This window comes from Psittacula echo (assembly GCF_963264785.1).
Source record: "Psittacula echo genome assembly, chromosome: 5".
Lineage (NCBI taxonomy): Eukaryota > Metazoa > Chordata > Aves > Psittaciformes > Psittacidae > Psittacula > Psittacula echo.
In genome coordinates, this window is record NC_137739.1 from 60281535 (window position 1) to 60303394 (window position 21860).

A 21860-nucleotide genomic window follows, 5' to 3' on the forward strand; every position below is an offset into this window, starting at 1 on the left:
GGGATGTCCTTAGAATCCAAAAGATAAATTCTTAAGCATTTTCCTATCTGAAGAATGTCAGAGATTTCAGATTACCAAATCAGATGAAATTTTGAAAATGTCTCTGAGAAAGGATGCTGAATTGGGATGATTAGTAACATGGGTAACAGAACAAATGAGTACAATTTCTCCGTGCAGCCTCAGAAGATCAGTTTCTGTAGTAGTGATGCTGGTAAGTGCTAGCAGTAAGATTTTTTCTCATGTCTCAGGCTTCTGATGTAAATACAAATATAAGAGAGTGAAACAAACATAAGCAGTGGACAGTCTTTTACAGAACTCTGCACTGCAAGTTACCAGAAAATTCTTACCTAAAAGAAGTACTTCTGCAGTAACACTAGTAAGTCTATGTTAGCCAGGATGCTGATAAATGATGGAAAGTGGCTTGGTGAGCATTTCTGCCAGCTCTCTCAGACGCTTGTGGGATCTCATCCCTTCCCGGAGACTCGTGTGTGTCTCTGTGGTGTAGCAGATGGCTGACCACTTCCCCTTAGACTACAGGGGCTTCATTCTGCTCCTAATCCCTGTTTTTCAGCTCAGGGGGCTGGGTACTGCAAGAACAATTTGTCTAACTATTAAAGACTGAGGTAAACATGGCATTAAGTACCTTGGTCTTTTCCTCACCCTTTGTCACTGTTTCCTTCCATACAATAAGAGATGGAGATTCTCCATTGCTTTCTTTTGTTGCTAATATATTTATGGCAACATTGTTACTGTCTTTTATGGTAGTAGCCAGATTAAGCTCTAGTGGGGTTTTGGATCTTCTTACTTTCTTCTTGCAAAACCTGACAATACCCTGTCCTCCGGAACTTCTTCCAAAGGCAATAAACTCTTTTTTTTTTTTTTTTTTTCTCCCCGAGTTCCAGCCAAAGCTCTCTGTTCAGCCACGCTGGTGGCCTTCCCTGATCACTTATCTTTCGACACGTGGGGACTGCCTACCCCTGCACCTTTGACTTCCTTAAAGAATGCACATCCCTCCTGGACTCCTTTGCCCTTCAGGACTGCCTCCCAGGGGACTTTGTCAACTAGTCTTCTAAAAAGGCGAAAGTCTGCCCTCCAGAAATCCAAGGTAGCAGTTCTGCTGATCCCAAACCTTACTTCCCTGAGAATTGAAAACTATCATTTCAATACCTCTATGGCCAAGTCGGCCTCCAACCATCACATCACTCACAAGTCCTTCTTTGCTCACAAACAACAGGTCCAGCGGGGCATCTTCCCTAGTTGGCTCCCTCACCAGCTGTATCAGGAAGTTACCTTCTACACCCTCCAACAACCTCCTAGACTGTTTTCTCTCTGCTGTACTGTATTTCCAGCAGACATCTGGTAAGTATTATACTGAGGGATATCTCCCATTTGTTGACCTTCTTAGAGCTCACTGCAGAGAAGGCAGCATTTTGCCATGCTGTACAAGCAGACTTCGTGTAAGCTGCATTTATACATGTCAGTGGCATTAGTTCAAAAATACTCTTGAGGTTCATAGATACTATAAAGTGTTCATGATGCTCTGGACTGCTTCACAGAACCACACTATAAGAGTAGTGAAGAATGAAGCCAATTTCTTCAGAAGTTCCAGGCACTAGTTACAATTATAATGGAATTGAAGTATGTGAAGCTGTATACGCATTAATTAGGATGAAAAGAAAGCTGCCAGAAAAGACAGACCATATGGGATCAACATGTAGAAAAGCAGAAACTGGTGAAAACTAATCATGCAGCTTGATCAAGTAAAGAGAGTCTGGCTTCGGTATTACACCACTACTGTAACAGTAACCCCTAAAGTGTTCAGAGGAAATAAGCTGCATGTGTCAAAATCTTTCCTGGTATGGCTGTGCTTCTCAAAAGAAGCTACGGCCTTTAGCATCAACCTTCCTTTCCTTTTCTGAATCACCTCCATCCCCTAGTACATTTCATGCTTACACGGATCAATAAAGAAAGGAATCCCAGTATACACCTACTATGCATCTTCCCAACAGTTTTGCCAACAAAAGGATTCTTGCAGAATTATGAGCAAAATATCTTCATAGCATCTAATGGATGGTCACATTTCAGCCATCCTCCATGAAGTTTAAGTGAAGTCTAAGCAACTATGCCAAATAAAGAGCACAGGCTATTAGCATTAGTGTGTTCTACAGATTATTTTATAGATGCATATATGTATAAAAATGGAGAAAGATAGATCTATCTATTCATAACCCTAAAGGCAGAAATATTTTTTAAGCTGCTGTACAACAGCAATACCCCCAAAACTTCATGCTTGTTTTAAATCCCTGTAGGTATGTCAAGTTCCTAAAAAGTCAAACTCCTAAAATGGACTTGTCTTTCAAGTCAGCACTACAAATCACCCATGATCAAACTGAAAATACTGAGTTTGTAATCAAACCCAGCCCTTGGCTATGCTTTTCCACGATGGGGCCCATCCACAGCTCTACAGCAACAGAAGTCCAGAATTGTCAAAATGAAAGGAAGATTTGGAAAGAAGGGAGAATAAAGGAGAGAGGGCATACTAGAAAAGGAGTTACTTGAATAGTTCTATGATTTTTTTTTTAATGAAGTTTAATACCCCATAACACCAAAAATGTGAACAAAATGTCTTCAGAGACATAAGCAAGTGCAAACTTTAATTTCCCTTAAGTTTCACTTGCCATGAAAGAGAAGTCCAACAGTTGTCAAAAAAATTACGATAAAAGAACTGAACACAATCCCTCATCAGAAAGAGTGAAAAAGATACAAACCACAAAGTAACTGTTTCTGACAGAAGAACTGAACTGTTAGATACTTCATAATAAAACTCTGTGGTCACAGTTAACAGCAGATAGCCACTGTGCAAAGGAATACAGTTATATAAAAATATCTAAAGATTACTTCCCACCAAGGTAAAATAAAAGAAGGACCTGGATTCACTTAGAAGATGACATTTTTCTTTAATTTCAGAAAAATCAAAGGCCATGGAAACTATGCTTTCAGGACTTGTGACTGGGAAAGAGAAAATTGAATTCTTGAAGTCTGCAGCAATCAGCAAGTTATATTTAAGCTAGGAAACATAATTTGCTTAAAATAACTGCCATCAAGAAAGAAGTTTATACGAACTCATATCTCTCTGCAGTGATAGTGATTTCATTACCACTGTCAACTGTAAATATCTGATGAAGTTATCTGCAACTCAGTTTTTCATCAGTTTAGAGAGGAAATGAAACTAGAAAGATCAAAGATAGTCACAGAGAGAATCTGGAACCCATTTAATTGTAGGTATAAAATTACCTAGTGTCTGCATCCCAATTCAACAGAAAAGGTTGTAAACATCATTGAAAGAATAATTAAAAAAAAAAAAAGGACATTAAGTGTAAGTTACAAATGTATCTTCAATGACAAAATTATCAAAGAAAAGAAAGGAAATAAAGATCACAGCTTCTAGGCCAGACAGGCTCAGAGTAAAGATAGGTACTGAAAATTCAGCTGTTACTTCTTGAAAAAGCTCAGTGTACTCATGCTAGCAACAACTAAAAGGGGGGCATTTCTGAAAAGCCACGAACCTGGTAATTTCTAAATTTAACAAGGTAGCATGTCAGGAAGGGCGGGTCATTTCTTTCAGACATGCTTTCAAGCAAGTAGCTCAACAGCTTCCCAATTTGCAGCAAACTCTACGTAGCCCTTTTCAATCCTTAGAAAAGGGATTTCTTTCCATCTTCTCTGAGATATACTTCTGCTCCCTTCTCACCCTCTGCTTTTGCTGCAGGAGCACTACAGCCTCCTGGTATCTCACACATCCCTGCTCTACCCTACCGTTAGGGAAAGCCCCACCACACTCCCATTGCGCCCGAAGGCACACAGCAAGCACCATTTCCCAGAAGGTTCCACATGACTCAGTGCAGCAGTCAGGACACAGAAAAAACCCAACATTATCATATGCTAAGCCACTCTCTTAAAAGGAACATAACATTCATTACATAATAAATCGCAAACACACAAAATGGATGTCATCCAGAACAAAAAATGCTGTCAATGGAAAGGACTCAGAAACCATGGGTCTTATAAGTACTGAAGTAACAGAAGATAGATGAAATAATGTCTGAATAGAATCATAGAATGGTTAGGATTGGAAGAGACTTTGAAGATCATCTAGTTCCAACCCCCCTGACAAAGACAGGGGCACCTTCCAATGCAGTCATAGTTGGGACTAATGAGATTTCAGCTATATAGTAGGGGCTTGTCAATTAGAAACAACAGAAAAGAAGGAATTCGATCTATCAGTCCACCACTGGCCTGAACAAGACACCACCACCACCACCACCCACCCCCCCCAAAAAAAGAATATCTTTTTGTTCAGATGGTGAATTATTACTTCCCTTAAACAAGATCCTCTTGAAACATCAATAGGAATAAACCTTCTATATGTAAGAAACACTACAAGCTGAGTTAAGGAAAGGCTTTTTCAGAAACAAGAAGACTGGGGAACATCTTTAAATAAAGGAAATTGTAAGAATTTGCCTTCTGCATTTATCAAAATAAAAGCTGAAAGACTACAGGATTGCTGTCTAGAAATGTGTAGCATAAACAATGACCAGAACAAAAGCACACTCATCAGCAACAGAGTAAATTTGCCACAACTATATTTAGATCAGAAATTAGGTTATTAGCCATCAGAGGATGGATGCTGACAACCTTGCAGTTTCTCAGCTTTGAATTTAATCTTAAATTGTCAGAAAGTTAAGATACTAAAAAGCACATAAGCACCTACTAAAAGACACAAATCCTGTGGAATACATCTCTGAAGATTTACCCAGTTTTGGGCAAGAGTAAGATCTGCAAAACTAAGGTCAAGATTCTCTCTAAAAATCTGGAACCCCTTCACAGTTCCATTTAGTAAATCTCAGGAGTCAAGTAAGCAATCAGTAATATTTCTAACCCTAAATATGTCAGAAAGAGTTAATTCAAGTTATAACTCCATCACAATAACCAAAAAGGTGAAGCCCTGAATTTGGTTTTATTAACTGATTCCCCTTCCCTACCCCCCCTCCATTTTTTCCCGTGGCCCTCTTACATTTCCTGTTCTCGTAGAGGCCTAGAAACCAATAAACAGATCTCAACCTTCCAAGAAGCTGCAAAATTCGGAACAGAAGTAAAATATATTACCTAAATAATTGATGTATGTTTTGTTGCCCATTATAACCTTAAGTATCAAGTGACTTCAGGTAAGGGTCATAACCATAGTAATACATTCCAATAGGAGCAAGACTATTCTTAGTTTTGGGCCTGGCCTTAAAAGCTGATTTTGACAGCAGTAACTTATTTGTGCAATTTAAGCCCTCAACTCTCCACTCCAAGAGAAATCTAGTAATAGGAAATGCTAATTTTTTTGGGAGATTTCAGTACATGTTTTGGGCAAACTTATGCTTTGTCTTTTTAAAATGCTCCAGTGCTTTCCCATGGGCATTGAAAACAAACCCTTAAAGTGTAAGGATTACTGAACATACCAAAGCTGATTATCAGGAAAAGTTTACATGTAAGAATGGTATAGGATATCTCATTTCCATATGTAACACACTAATTTATTCTCAGATAGGTGAGTATGGCTAGAAAAGATCACGTTGTTTCACATTATACATTAATAAAATAAATAGTAAATGTGACAAAAAGGTGGTAGTAGAGTACATTCTGACAGTTGAAATCTGTAGCCTGATGGAGAGATCTAGCAAGAGCTGACAAAAATCTCACTAGCTAAATACACATTTCATTACATATCAAGATCTTGAATGAGATAATTCTATTTAGATATATTTCATTTTACTTCCTTTTCAACAGTAAACATGCAGCAGTACTGAATATCTACACAACTGTCATTTCATTGCAGTTTAAACAAAACAGTCTTATGTAAAGGTCAGTTGTAATATTTCAAAAACCTGCTGAGGTTAATAAAACCTATATGCTTCTAGATGTCACTCTGTTAAACAAAAGAGGAGCACCTAAAATGTTAGGCTAGGCAAAACTTTCTTCCTAAATTTTAGATTGAAACTCCCACAACACGTATATTCTGGCATAAGCATCACTGTGAGCAAGCACGTACATTTCACTGTTTTGAATCTTACCTAGAAATCTCTGCTTGAGAATTCTTCTCTCCATCAACTGTAAATGGTGATGCTCCAGTTAATAATTCATACATAAGAACACCAACACTCCACCAATCAACAGCCTAGAGAACAACAATAATTGCATATTATGATACATTGAAGTAAAATTGTTAACAAAAGAAGGAACAAAACAATGCACCTTGAAAGCAACTAGCAATGGAAGAGCTCACCTATCAATACAAAGGCAAACCTGGATACAATAAAGCATAAACAACTACAGTCCTGATTGGAGGTATTTTCTAAACTAATTTTGTTTTGCAATCTCTCCACTTTACTTCTTCAACTAATTTCTCAAGCTCCTTACCACTCACTACTGAAGTTACACACACACCCCCCCCCGCCACCAGAATTCATTTTCATTTGTGAAGTGATAAGAACTCTAAAGAGTACACAAATTAATACAACTTCAGCCTTACTAAGAAGTAGTGGAACCTGAGCTTTTAGGAGCTTGAGAATAAAACTAAGGAACTTTCAAAACACACAGTTTAAGAGCAAAGATCACAGTTAATCAGGGCACCCAAAAATGCGATGGAATTTTATCTTATATTCTCTGGTATTAGATGTGATCTTTGGCTTCCCATGTGTTAGTAATATTATTTCTGTCTCTGATACATCATAACTTACAAAATATTTCTCTCCTAAAAGAAAAGATATTGCTATGAATAATAAAGGAAGCAGTTTAGTAATTTCAATAAAATTAATTTAACTACAGGCGTTTCAACTTCTCCATTTTACTTACAAGAAATTTGCAAATCAATGAAACTGAAGTTTTGTTTTACTCATGTTGACAACAGTAACTTATACAGAAAGATAGTTACTGAAATTATGACATCTCAGGTTTTTTGCTTCAAGATACACAAAATTGGACACTTTATATATTCAGCCAAGAGTGTCCAGAAGAACTAACTAAAGAAGTCTCTGTACTGTCAGCAATTATTTTTGCAAATACACAACGATCAGAGAAAATAAAGAAAAAAAAATTCTTGGCATGTGTTTTTCTAATAGAAAAGGAATATCTGCAGATTCAGAAATGAAACTTTAAAAATATAAAACCTGAAATAATAGTCATTCTTTTAGACAAACAATAAAGCTATCTAGAAGAGATCACAAATCAAAAACATTGATGAGAGCACAGCATACTAAAGCAATCTCATTTTACCTTTTTTTTTTTTTTTTTTTTTTTTTAAAGATAAGATCTTTGAGTTGCTAGGTATGCAGTAAGTACAAAATCCACTACAAACCTTTTAACACTGCATCACATCACATTGCTAATGATGAGGCAAAGAGTACATTGCTAATGATGAGGCAAAGAGTATGTGGAGTAAACAGCTACCATTACATACATAACTGCAAAATCACCCTTGCTTATCAGCTAACATTTGGTATCAAACTGCAGAGCTATTGCTTATAGAACACTGTATGGCTGTGCACTACACCTAATGGAAGATGAACCAATCAAAATAACAGAACAGAGATTCCTTTTTAAATCAGCCACAGTACTGAATTGCTAAGCACTTCAGAAGGCAGAATCAGAGTTCAAAGTGATGCATTGGAGAGATGCTTTGAAACTTGCAAGACTAATGTAAAAAATAGAAGGTAGGAAAGCTTCAATTTGTAAGTTTGTAAAACTCAATTTTTAATAATTACTAGGCAAGCAGCACAGTGGAAAAAGATGCAGCTGTTATAGTGGAATACAAAGTAGGCGTGAGACAATGACAAAGTGAAAAGGCAAAGCACATTCTATTTTATGCTTAAAAGAATAATCAGGGAAGTAATCATTCTGCTGTACTTCAAACTGACAACTCTTAGTTGAAACACTGTGCCTACTACAGTGCTCCCTACCTGAAGAAATATACAGGCAAACTCAGACCAAAAGGGAAGCAGAATGTATAAAGGAAAAGAAAGAACCTTCTCACACAAAAGTTTGACTGAGTACAGTTAGTCTAGAGGAAGGAGATGGATGGTAACATAACACTTTCCAGTGCTTAAAAAAGCTGTTATTAGAGGAACTGTGATCAACTATATTCCATGATCTCCACAGAAATACAAGAAAAAGATATTACATATTCCCTAAAACTTCTTAGTATAGTGAGCAATCAAATAACTTACCTAGGAATACTGTAGAATTGGAGAGTAGGGTTTTTTTTGCTTCAAGTATCACCTGTGAATTAGGGTTGCCCTGATCTTTCCCATCAATTACTGACACTTTAATTCATAATCAAACTTCAGCCTCAAGCTAAACAGAATTATTTTTTTTACAATCTGAGAACATTTATAACATTTATAACCCAATCCATGATTCAAAAAACATAAGATATTCCTGATATACAGGGATTTTAATTTTTTTTTAAAAATATATCTGAATTAGCCACAAAGCAGTAATTTTTTCCACTCTGAACTTAAACAGTTTTATAATCAGAAAGAAGTGTCGGCTAAGTACTTTTGTCCTACTGCACATTTGGAACAATTTTTGAATAGAACACAAAAAATCTTGACACCTTCATAAATATGCCTTCTACTTAAGATTAAAAACTGAAAACATATAGCATTGATGTTTTTAAATGTAGGTAAAAATCTATGTTAGGACAACCTGAAATAAGGCACGTTTAAATAAGACACTATCACATTTTACAAAAACCCCTCAAGCTGAACAACAGTGTTGCCTAAAGAGTTAATTTAGATAGAACTATTGACTTGTTGCTGTTGGTTGACAAAAAGCTCAACACGAGCCAGCAGTATGCACTCACAGCCCAGAAAGCCAATCATACACTGGACTGCATCAAAAGGAGCGTGACCAGCAGGTCAAGAGTGGTGATTCACCCTCTTCGCTTTCATGAGACCCCGCATGTAGTACTGTGATCAGCTCTGGAGCCCCCAACAGAGGAGGCCACAAAGATGATCAGAGGGCTGGAGCACCCCTCCTAAGAAGACAGTCTGAGAGGGTTGGGCTTGTTCAGCCTGGAGAAGAGAAGGCTCTGGGGAGACCTCAGAGCAGCCTTCCAATGCCTAAAGGAGGCCTACAAGAAATCTGGAGAGGGACTTCTGACAAGGGCATGTAATGACAGGACAAAGTGAAATGGCTTTAAACTGACAGAAGGTAGATCTAGATTAGACATTAGAAAGATATTTTGTACTGTGAGGGTTGTGAGGTGCTGGCACAGGTTGCCCAGAAAAGCTGTGGCTGCCCCATCCCTGGCAGTGTTCAAGGCCAGGTCTGATGGGGCTTTGAGCAACCTGGTCTAGTGGGAGGTGTCCCTGCCTATAGCAGAGAGGTTGGAACTAGTTGATCTTTAAGGTCCCTTCCAACACAAATCATTCTATGATTCTATGAACTTAGATAGAACATACCTTGTCATGTCCTGTATCTCCTCCTCTTACAATATCTGGAGCCATGTATTCTATTGTTCCACAGAATGAATATGCTCTCTCATTCTAGAAAAAAAAAAAAAAAAAAAAAGACGGAAAAAAGAAAAAAAAGAAAATTCACATAAAAAAAAATTGTATTACATAAATCATATGAGACAGATATGGCTAACAGTTCCAAGATGCTGGTAGCAATTCTTCTCCAAATAGCTCAGAACTGCTAGCTAAATCATATTCCATCATATGTAGAGATGTATCACATAATGCTACAGAGTATATATAGTCTTCTACAAAAAAATAAAATGTCATAGGTTTGTGGGACAGTCTAAGGTAAGCACACAAAAATTAATGTATTGAAATTTTACAAACTTCCCCGTAAGTCTTAATTATCTGTACATTTCAGAACTATACAAGATTCCCTAAGGTAATATAGACACAAGAAGGGCAATATCAATAGTCAACAAATGAAACCTTCTAATTAAAAAGAACTTTTCATTGTAAGATACGCAATTTGACTAAACTGCATACAAGATCCTTTGGGTTCACCATATTTAGGAATTTATTACGACCTCCAGAAAAGTAATTTTCTTTTGCAACAGACACATATATAAAACCACAACATTCTCGCAAGAAGAGACTTGGAGAGAGGCAAGAGAAAGAAACAGAAAGACAGACAGAGTTGTAGATTCCATTTTATTCTACACACTGAAGTTATTGCCTTGATTATGTTCAAAACTAAGCTGCTTTCACAGGCATGTATAATTGTTCCCTGTTAGTGATTTACCTTTGAGGCCAACATGAGGTCATGCTGTACCTTGCTAATGACGAAAGCACATGTGTTTGGGCCATGCAACATTGTTCCTCCCTTATCCTTCAAGCTTCTAGCATTTTGGGGAGAGATCCTGACAGGTCCTTTAAAGAAGAGTGTTCAAAAAAGCAAATATTTCAAAAGTCAGGTTTTACATTTGTAGATTCAGATTTGGAGTTTAAAACAGGTGCGATATAAGAGAATGTACTATGCTAATGAGAAGAAGCTTCTATCACTAGAAATAGTGCTCAGTGCTATCCTGAGGCATAATACTTAAGCAGTCCAACAGCATTTTATTAAAATACATATACTGTGACTGGTTTGGGGGGACAAAATTCTGACTTCAAAATAGTTATAGGCCTCATTTTGATCAAATACTATCTTGAAATATTTTATGAGACAAAACCATAAAATAATAAACTTTTCATGATTCCAAAAACTTTCTTTTGACACAACTATTATTTCTCTTTGATTATCTTTTCCTTTACCTGTTATCTAAAAGAAAAATAGTGCGACAAAAAGCAAAAACAAAAAAGAATTTCACAAATTCCTAGCCCTTGACCCTGGCATTAGCCAATCTAAAGCTATTCATATATCCCTCTGTTCATTTTTCCTTCAGCTGTGAGGAGGGAGTGGGAAGAAGTAAAAGAAGGAAGAGAAAGGAGAGTGAAAAATATAAACCACTGTTCTTCACTTGCTGCCTCTCCAAAGAGTAAAGATTATGCAACCAAGCTGAAATTTATGAAAACAATTTATAATCCTAATACATCATAAGAAAGGAATTAAAAGTATTAGCATTTAGTTAGCTGCAAATTCAGCAAATCATCCACAAAATTATGTCCTTTTTTATCTTCATGTTGTATAATAAAGCTAGGCTATAAGAACTACAGTGACAAGAAATAGACTGGGGAATCATCTATGAATATATACAGTGGTACAGCCGAACTCTTATCATCTCAGGTATCTCCTGCTGGTGAAAAGGCCCGCTAAAACCATTTCAAAACAAGCAGAATTGTTACTAGTAACTGCTTTGAGAAACTGTATGTAATTGGTGGTTCTGATTTTCAATTACATTTACTTTTAAACTTTTTTTACCTCTAACACTCATTATAGCTTTTGATATGAAAGATGGAATTTATGAAATAATATTTGCACATTTATTTTATTTCTTTCTTAAATTCATGTCTTAGGTATTTTCTGATCTTTGTAAAATTCAGTGTTTAAAACCCCCCAAAAAATTTTGGAGGTTTGAAAAATTTAGTGTAATATTACAACAATTTCTTATAAATAAATTTCAACATAAAAAACTCATACTGCAAGTCACAAACAGGCAGATATATGTTTGTAATAAGGTTTATAAGAAGCCCAACTTCTAATGCACACAGGTAAGTATCTGTATCCTTTAGCTATTGCTTCATTTTGTAGAATGTAGAAGTGGCCTACTGCTAAAATTCAAGGCTGAACCAAGCCAAGAAGCAGCAGATGATTATCACAGATTTAGCAATTTCTTAGCAACAAATTAAGTAGTCAATTGGAACTCAGCATTACGTAGGAAAAAAAAAAAAAAAAAGACCCTCTGAGCATTTTCATAATCAACACTGATTTCCCAATACATGTTCCAGTGTCATATTCCAAAAGCCTTGTTAGAACGCTCTTCTGACTGTTACAAGGTGATCATTAAGAAATCACTCTGATAACAACTATATATAGTTTCCTATTTATCCACACCAAAAAAGCTCAGAGGACTACAGCACTCCTCAGAACATCAATAAAGCCAACTGTCTGAATGCAAAGCATTCCGACTCGACTAAAAACTGGCACAGATTTGCCTTCATAAAATGCAGTACAAAGTCCTGACTTCAGGTAGTTGAAGTCACAAAATCTGGATATTTATTTGTTAGACACCTCTGTTTATGTTGTGTTTTATTAAATTACAATCCACACCAACTATACCTGTTACTTACAGAATACATTTTTTATAGTATTTTCCCTAGGAGTACTTATGTAAATTTGTCATTGTTAATTATGCCTCTTAGAGGAAGTCACTAATAGTCTTTACTATTATGCATAACATGAGGATTTAAAACCATTTTCAAAGAATATTACCTCCAATAACATTTCCTTTTTTGTCCTAAGACATGGACATACTGAAGAAAGTCCAGCAAAGGGTCACTAAGAAGATGAAGGTACTGAAGCGTATGAGGAAAGGCTGAGAGAGCTGTGACTGTTGCACCTGGAGAAGAGAAGGCTCGGAGGATTTCATCAATGTATATAAATGCCTGAAGGGAGGGTGCAAAAAAAGAAGGTGCCAGGCACTTTTCAGTGGCTCCTAGTGACAGGACCAGAGGTAATGGGCACAAACTGAAATGCAGAAGGTTTGCTCTGAAGATCAGGAAACACAATTTTACTGTGAGGGTGTCTCAGCACTGGCACAGGCTGCTCAGGGAGGTGGTGGAGTATCTCTTTGGGAGATACTCAGAAAGATTCTGGCAATGGTCATGGGCAATTGGCTCTAGGTGACTACGCTTCAGCAGCAGGGTTGGACCAGATGACCCCCAGAGGTCCCTTCTAACCTCATCCATATTGTGATTATATGACAAAAAGTTGATGTAAGTTGTATTTCACCACTCATTTCACCCACAAATTAAGTATGCAGGCCCCCCACACCCTCAAAAAAAAAAAAAAAAAAAAAATCGAAACCCACAACCAAACCCTATTCAGTATTTTGCCTCTCAATTTATATTTCATTCAACTGGAATGTATCCATGAATACCAGAACCCACATTATTAATATTGTCAAGATACGAGATGTAAGACAAGAAAGGAAGTTGATAAACAACTGAACTTGGATTACCTACAGGTGAATTCTCATTGAACACACACATCTTGCAAAATACTTCAGCTTAAGAATTCTTTGCATAACACAGAATGCTCATTTTCTTCCCTCACTACACATGCACTGTGGTTCCCTCTTCCAAGTTGCAAAACAACAGCCATCAGACACTAATGTAAGAAAACAGAAGTGTGACTAACCCATCTCCAATAACTAAATATGCCGATATTGACCTTGTCTTTGAAAGACTATCATTATGTTTATTCCCAGTCGGCAGTGCTTCCATGTTTACAGATAATCTAGAGATAGTCTTCAGTCTTTTAGCACACAACAGCTGGCTTTAATTTTTATTTTTTTAGTTTACCCAGTTCAGCATCATTCCAGAATGTTCATGCAATAACATAGGTTTTAGTAGAGGTAAACAAAGTAGCTACTTCAAGCCAGTTGGCTGCCGAAGAGTGTAACAACTTTTCATGAAGCCACTGATACAGAAAGGGTTTTGTTACAGAATTCTTGATCACTGAACAGAGACAGCTTCACCTGGACAGCCAGGCAGTTGACTTTGATAAACCATCCCTCTGTTAAATTGAAAAAACAAGTTATATTCCCTTAACACTTTGAGATGAACAACACACTGACACTGTGGATGCGCCTATATGTATTACCAGACTGTTTCTAATAAATACTCTAGTACAACATATGGGACAGACCTCTAAGTTTTTCTACACCACTGATGGCAATATAAAAAAAGTCAGTGTACTTCCCTCTTTCCAAGTTCCTTGTAGTCATTCTGACTGATCTGAGGATCCCAGTGAAATGTAACTGCTTCAACTGGCTACCCTGGATTGGAAAAGGCTGAGGTTCTTAATGACTACTTTGCCTCAGTCTTCAATGGCAAAAGGTCTGCCCACAACACCCAAGTCTTGGAAGGCAAACGCAGGGACTGTGAGAATGAAGACCTATGCCCCACTGTAGGAGAGGATCTGGTTTGAGACCATCTTAAAAACCTAAACGTGCACAAGCCCATGGGACCTGATGAAATCCATCCACGGGTCCTGAAGGAGCTGGCAAATGACGTTGCTAAGCCACTGGCCATCATAGTTGAAAAATCATGGCAGTCAGGTGAAGTCCCCAGCAACTGGAAAAAGGGAAATATAACCCCCATTTTCAAGAAGGGGAAAATGGATGACTCAGGGAATTACAGACCAGTCAGTCTCACCTCTGTGCCTGGCAAATTCTTGGAAGGCATGCTAAGGCACATGAAAAACAACGAGGTGGTTGGTGACAGCCAGCATGGCTTCACTAAGGGAAAATCCTGCCTGACCAATTTGGTGGCCTTCTATGATGAGGCTACGGAACTGATGGACAGGGGCAGAGCAGTTGACGTCAACTACCTGGACTTCTGCAAAGCATTTCACACTGTCCCACACAACATCCTTGTCTCTAAATTGGAGAGACATCAATTTGATGGGTGGACCACTCGGTGGATAAAGAACTGGCTGGATGGTCGCACACAAAGAGTTGTGGTCAATGGCTCGATGTCCAGCTGGAGACCGGCAACAAGTGGTGTCCCTCAGGGATCGGTGTTGTTCAACATCTTTGTCGGTGACATGGACAGTGGGATTGAATGCGCCCTCAGCAATTTCGTTGATGACACCAAGCTGTGTGGTTTGGTTGATACCCTGGAGGGAAGGGATGCCATCCAGAGGGACCTTGACACGCTTGTGAGGTGGGCTGATGCCAACCTTATGAAGTTTAACCATGCCAAGTGCAAGGTCCTACACCTGGGTCAGAGCAATCCCAGGCACAGCTACAGGTTGGGCAGAGAAGAGATTCAGAGCAGCCCTGCGGAGAAGGACTTGGGGGTGTTGGTCGATGAGAAAGTGAACACGATCCGGCAGTGTGTGCTCGCAGCCCAGAAAGCCAACTGTATCCTGGCTGCATCAAAAGGAGCGTGACCAGCAGGTCAAAGGAGGTGATCCTTGCCCCTCTACTCTGCTCTCGTGAGACCTCACTTGGAGTATTGTGTGCAGTTCTGGTGTTCTTAACATAAAAAGGACATGGATCTGTTGGAACAAGTCCAGAGGAGGGCCACGAGCATGATCAGGGGACTGGAGCACCTCCTGTATGAAGACAGGCTGAGAAAGTTGGGGCTGTTCAGCCTGGAGAAGAGAAGGCTTCGTGGAGACCTCATAGCAGCCTTCCAGTATCTGAAGGGGGCCTACAAGGATGCTGAGGATGGACTATTCATCAGGGACTGTAGTGACAGGACAAGGGGTAACAGGTTCAAACTAAAAAAAGGGAAGTTTAGATTGGATGTAAGGAAGAAATTCTTTACTGTAAGGGTGGTGAGGCACTGGAATGGGTTGCCCAGGGAGGTTGTGAATGCTCCATCCTTGGCGGTGTTCAAGGCCAGGTTGGATGAGGCCTTGGGTGGCATGGTTTAGTGTGAGGTGTCCCTGCCCATGGCAGGGAGGCTGGAACTAGGTGATCTTAAGGTCCTTTCCAACCCTAACTATTCTATGATTCTATGATTCAGGCACTTTCAACACCATGTCTGTATGATCCCTGAGGCCTTTACTTCAGATCATCTATTTTAGCATTCCACTTTCCTTTTTCTTCAGCAAAAAATAAAGGGCACTAAGCAGCTTTAGGACACAGAATTAGAATTCTATAGCTGTCTAAGATGGAGAGGTGTAACATGGATTAACATTTGCCCTGAAGACAGTCACTTCACCAAAGAAAAAATCTTAGCAAAAATGACAGTGCTCTGAGACCATGTACACTGACCTTGGCAGGTTGACCACAACTACACCATTTACAAAGACCAAAAAACCCAGTTCCAGAATTCAATCAGAAGTGCTGACAGAAGGATGATGGTCTTGCACACTCGCGCTCTTGATGATCTTGTGGTATTGTGACTTGGCCCTGCTTTATAACCAGGGAATGCTAGGCAGGCATTTGAAACTGCATGAAGCCATAGAAAGCACGTGTAAACTTTTCTCCTCAAAGACACAGAGAACTTAAGCCTTCAGAGTTCTCTAATGAGGGCTCCTCCTCAAGTACAAAAAAGCATGTTACCACTTGCAGAAAAAGCAAGAGGATGAAACTCCATTTTTCTGCAGAGACTATTCAAACTCACCACATATACCGATAATGCCTGACTGACCAAAGAATAGTCAATACTATAATACAAGGATGAGTCCGTGAGAGTACATATCCTAGTCTACAGCTACGTAAATTCAGTTTAGCAACATACGCAGTGGCAGCTCAGACAGTTATTAAGTCTCGTAACTGTTTAACACTTTTCAACAGGTCATAACAGTGTATGTGGGACAAGAACTGTAATTCCAAAGTAAACCACAGAAATCAGATGAGACTGCAGGAGACCAAGGAATCACACATGCACAACATGCTCCCAAAAGGCTCATCTCTGCTGGGCCAAACTGCTTTTTGGCAGCCCGTTCTTCAGACAAAGGGCCACTCCATTATGTTTTATTTAAGAAGTCACTGCACTGGAAAGATGATGTTAGTTTCCAGTGACACAAAAAAAATTTAAAACAATAAAAAAACCAGAAATCTCACATCCCAGATGCACTGAAAATGTCTGATTCAACATCCTAGCACACCCAAAAGGGCACGGAACTGGAAAAAGAAATAGAGACAACAGATTCAGGAGAGATGTTTCCCAGCATCTAGAGGGTGAAGACCTGCAATATTTTATCCCATGCACCCAAAGGCCCGTGTCTGATAAAAAAAACTGGTTTTCAATAATTGGCTGAAGATATCTTCAGCTAGAAGGACACAGTCAACAACTATCTGAATATGAGGGCCAAAGTATTATTCCTAATGAAATGTCATCTTAGAGCAGTGGATAAGGGACTGTTACATGCTATTATAACTCCTTCAGTAAGCAGAGAACATCATTAGTTCAGGGCCTCAAAAGAGTCAAGTATATCCTCTGGAAATAAAGATCTGCCTAAATGGAAAGTGCATCTTGTGATTGCCATGCTCACTCATAGCATGGCAGATAGGGGATCCAAGTCAGCATGAAGGAAAGAAAGTTCAGAGAACAGCTTTTGGAGCTCCCAAGCAGCCCCAGAGCAAAATATAATTAAAAAAAAAAAAAAAAAAAATTCACATTATTCACATCGAAAGGTTTAAGACACAAGAAGGCAAGGGCTGATGTGTGGAGTACCTCCTCAGTCAATGGTGTCGTCAGTACATTTCTGCTGCGTACTAAAGAAAAGATTTCTGTTTAAACTTCTGCCGGTAACTAGAAGTTACATGAAGAGAAACATATAATCTATACAAACATTGAGCACAAAATACACTCATCTGTTGCCAAAATGACTGTTTGTACAAGAGACACACTGAGCAAAGTGGAGCATGCCATTTGACCAATAAAAACAAAAATAAAGATCAAAAAAAGTCACTAAGATTCATTTCAGAGGCCTTGGGAATAAAACAAACACATATCAAAGCAAAGCACCCAAACAAAAACATGAAAAAAGGACTACGGAAGTGTGAATGCTGGAAAGGGTGAGTTGAGATAAGGCTAGCTAACAGAATACTAACACAGGTAAAACTATACAAAAAAACCCCAACCCAAACCCACACCTGCAAAGAATAACCAGATACTCTATCTAGAGTCTCAGGTTCAGAATACTGAGGCATATTCCAAGTACGCTGCTCTGTAAGTGTACACCAAACCTAAGGAGAGCATCTATTTACTATACAAATACTGCTTTGGGAAAATGCCTCAGAGCTTAATATTTAACGTTTAAATATATGACCTTTGAAGAACTTGAACTTGACAAATACCATTTAAACAATACATGCTGATGCTCCAACGTACACATTGGTCCTACAATCCTACATCTTACTTTATTCACAACAGTCTTTGTGCCAGAAGATTAGCCATGTATTCACTGAAGCCATTCTTTTCAGCATTCACAATTAGGACCCACTTCTCCAGCTACATAAAAGGTCACCTTTGAAACAGAACAGACTGCTTCTGTTCTCCAACTACTTGATGCACAAATACTTTGTTCTTAACTGAGCTGGACTAGTACCCTGAACATCAGATATGACACATTCTAAAACCATACTACTACCATATTCCTTTGAACCATGAAGCTTAACTCCTTAAATTAATTTAGTGCTCTAAGCAAAAACAAAGTTATTCTTTCCTAAATGTTCTTTAATAGTGTTCTCTAATAGGAATTCCTTGCTAATAGGAGGAATGGTAGGATACGGTCTAAAGATCTGGATAACAACTAGAGTACACAATTTCTATTATAAGAACTTCAAGAAATTGAAATTAAATAATATTAGGGTAAGGGCACTTCTCAGCTATTGAATTTCCTTACATTTTGAATTAATACAAAACATTCTAGGAACACAGTCAAATAGCTTAAGAATTACTCCTTTAATGCATTCAACATTAAAAAAAAACTAAAACCAAACCCTAGAAACACTAAGTGCTATAGGGCCAAAGAATACAAAGACAACTCCTAGAGTCAGAGAATCAGAGTTGCAGTCTCTTATAGCATTTTAGTATTTAATCTGTCACCAACAAATCTGTGCCTGAGTAACACCTTTTGACACAGAGCAAGAGGGTGCGATTGAACAGAAGGTAACCAGACAGCCAGACAAAACCTCACTGAAGGCATTCAGGGCTGCTCTCAGGACTGACTCTCCCAAAGTCCATTGAAAAATTCTCCAATCCAGACAAGAATTACTTACTGGTTCTTGTCACATTCTTATTACAGAGAAATAATAGAATTGTTATGCATATTTTGGTGGGGTTATTCCACATATTTCAGCAACATTCTTAGGAGATTCCTATTCTTGTCCATCCTTGCTAGTTGGGAAATTAAATTGTTTCATTCATTTAATCCTACATCACTATGAAGGTTTCAAAATACCATAGAATCATAGAATGGTTTGTGTTGGGAAGGACCTTAAGATCATCTAATTCCAATTCCCCCTGTCTCCTACTAGACCACGTCACCTAAGGCTCTGTCCAAACTGGCCTTGAACACTGCCAGGGATGGAGCATTTACCACTACTTTGGGGAGCCCATTCCAGTGCCTCACCATCCTCACAGTAGAGAACTTCTGCCCTATATCTAACCTGAACTTCCCTTGTTTAAATTTTAACCCATTACCCCTTGTCCTGTCGCTACAGTCCCTGAGAGAGTCCCTCTCTGGCATCCTTGTAGGCCCCTTTCAGATACTGGAAGGCTGCTAGGAGGACTCCAAGCGGCCTCCTTTTCTCCAGGCTGAACAGCCCCAACTTTCTCAGCCTGCCTACATATGAGAAGTGCTCCAGTCCCCTGATCATCCTCATGGCCCTCCTCTCTGGACTTGCTCCAACAGGTCCATGTCCTTCTTATGTTGAGGACACCAGAACTGCACACAATACTCCAAGTAGGGCCTCATGAGAGCAGGATCACTTCCTTCGACCTGCTGGTCACGCTCCTTTTGATGCAGCCCAGGATACGGGTGGCCTTCAGGGTTGCAAGCGCACACTGCTGGCCCACGTTCAGTTTCTCATCCACTAACACCCCCAAGTCCTTCTCCGTAGGTCTGTTCTGAATCTCTTCTCTGCCCAACCTGTAGCTGTGCCTGGGATTGACCCGACCCAGGTGTAGGACCTTGCACTTCACTGTTGAACTTCATGAGGTTGGCACTGGCCCACCTCTTAAGCATGTCAAATATAAAGTAGGCAGTGTGTGGCACCTTGGCCAGTCACAGCACATGCCCAGCCCCACTTTGCGCCCCATCCCAACTGACCCTGCAAGACCCAGCTATGACCTAGCAAGACAGAGGAATGCTTAACTGTTGTTGAAGGTACTCTGAAATTGCACAGCAAGTTTAAGCAACATTTTTAACCTAATACAGATATGGTCTTTGTACATAAAGTCAAGGACAAGTCCTCCTTATCGCACGGGTTGTCAAATTCTCTATACCAACTTTCAGATCGGGCATATAGGTGAAAAAAACAAATTGATGAAAATCATATTTTAGCTAAAACTCTGCATTTCTTGCATCTTCTCTTAAAAAATACCTAAGAGGTTGTACTTTGTATGAATGTGTACACCAAAAGTCATGTGAGCTATTAGTATTTCTCCAACTTTATTAAAATACTCAGGGCTGCAGGTAAAATCCACCACTTTTGTGAAAATGCCTCTCACCTACAATAAACTGGAGGCAGTCTGCATGTAATACATATCACAAAAATCCAGTCTCCGAAAGAGTTAAATTTTCAAATCAACTTTTTGAAACTGGCAGTTACGATCTATATAGGAACTTGCTCTGAATTCTATTTAGTGAATAAATATTCTAGCACACAAAAATCTGTAATCTTGATCATTATTCGTAAGTATTTACAACCCAAGTTTTCTTCTCCAATGGACAGTAAGTCTTCTTATACTACTATGTAAATGATGTGGAAATTTCTTGGGAGATGAAGATACCAAAACCAGACGTCTTTGCACAGAAGACTCAGAACTGGGGAAGAGATCACATGGAAGAGAAACTAACAGCAGATGTTAAAATTTCTTTAACACCACATTATTGTAATTGTTGCACAAGGTGGTGCATTTCCAACTTGTCTTCTAGAGTAAATAAGATCTGCAGGGATGCTGTGCTTTTGGCTCTCAAGAAGTTCAGCCAAGATGATTGCTGGATATTGTCACAGACTGCAAGGTTATATGGGATAAATCTGGAAATGCTTGCAAAGTTCCTCAAATGACTGTTTTGTGATATGATTATTAATATACTAATGGGAAAAATTGTTTCTTAAGTAACACTTCATACAAAGTCTGTAGAGTAAACCCACCGAACAATTTCTATGACTTCTCATATGCTTCTGCTCACATGGTTTTCTCTTTATGTGATGAAGTCTGCTCTTTCTTTTGCATCAGCTACAAGAGCCTAGCAGAAGTCAGTCTGCTCAAACAAGAGACACACAATAGATGATATTATTCTGTTCTGAAGGTCCAGTGATGTCAATTAACATAGTATTATGAAGCATTTAATATTGATTGAAGTATTTAATAGCTCCTGCCACTAACTGAGATTGAACGTGCAGAGTCCCAACACCTCTTGCATAAGTACTTGTAACTGATACCTGGATAGGACTGTAACACTTCACCCAGTGATGAACATGTCATCCCAAATAAAACCTGCATGTTACACTTCCACAGAAGGTCTCACTCAAGAAGGTAGGTCAGAAAAGCAAACTCAAATTCAGAGCTAGAAATGGCAGCAAAAGGCAATAGTACTGGAAACATGCTAAGTAGGCAGTACTGAATGTTATTATTCTCTTGAAGAATAACACTAATATGCTTTTTGTGAGGTTCCTGAAATCTCCAAGATACATATTTATCAGTATCACTGTAGTAGGAATAGCTTCAGCCACAGTAGCACGCTAAATGACCCTTCTATTTTATAGTTTTACCAATTTATTAGTTAATAAGGAAGAACACTTTAAACAATACACACAAAACTGTCCCTACTAATAATTTTAATTTATTCAATGCATATTTAGAAATTGACAGAAACATAATTCAATCTCCTATTTTTATGAAGTTGTTGAAGAAAAAAACTAAATCAGTTGAGAAATAAGCAGATTCAGACAGTAAAGGCTAGAAAGGATACATTATTCTACTGCATTCAGGAGTGAG

General features: G+C 38.6%; 1 protein-coding gene across 6 annotated transcripts in view; it reads right to left on the reverse strand.

The window, feature by feature from the left end:
- The window catches only part of RPS6KA5 (ribosomal protein S6 kinase A5), an 84847-nt gene that overhangs the window by 20382 nt on the left and 42605 nt on the right, over positions 1 to 21860 (reverse strand). For 5 of the 6 annotated variants that reach the window (XM_080617492.1, XM_080617491.1, XM_080617490.1 and 2 more), the window contains 2 exons: positions 9510 to 9593; positions 6120 to 6223 (listed from right to left, as the gene is read on the reverse strand). In XM_080617492.1, the coding sequence (XP_080473618.1) occupies positions 6120 to 6223; positions 9510 to 9593 (188 nt within the window). Of the gene's footprint in view, positions 1 to 6119; positions 6224 to 9509; positions 9594 to 10308; positions 10361 to 21860 lie in introns of those variants that run through there. The other variant, XM_080617494.1, reaches the window with a different exon arrangement.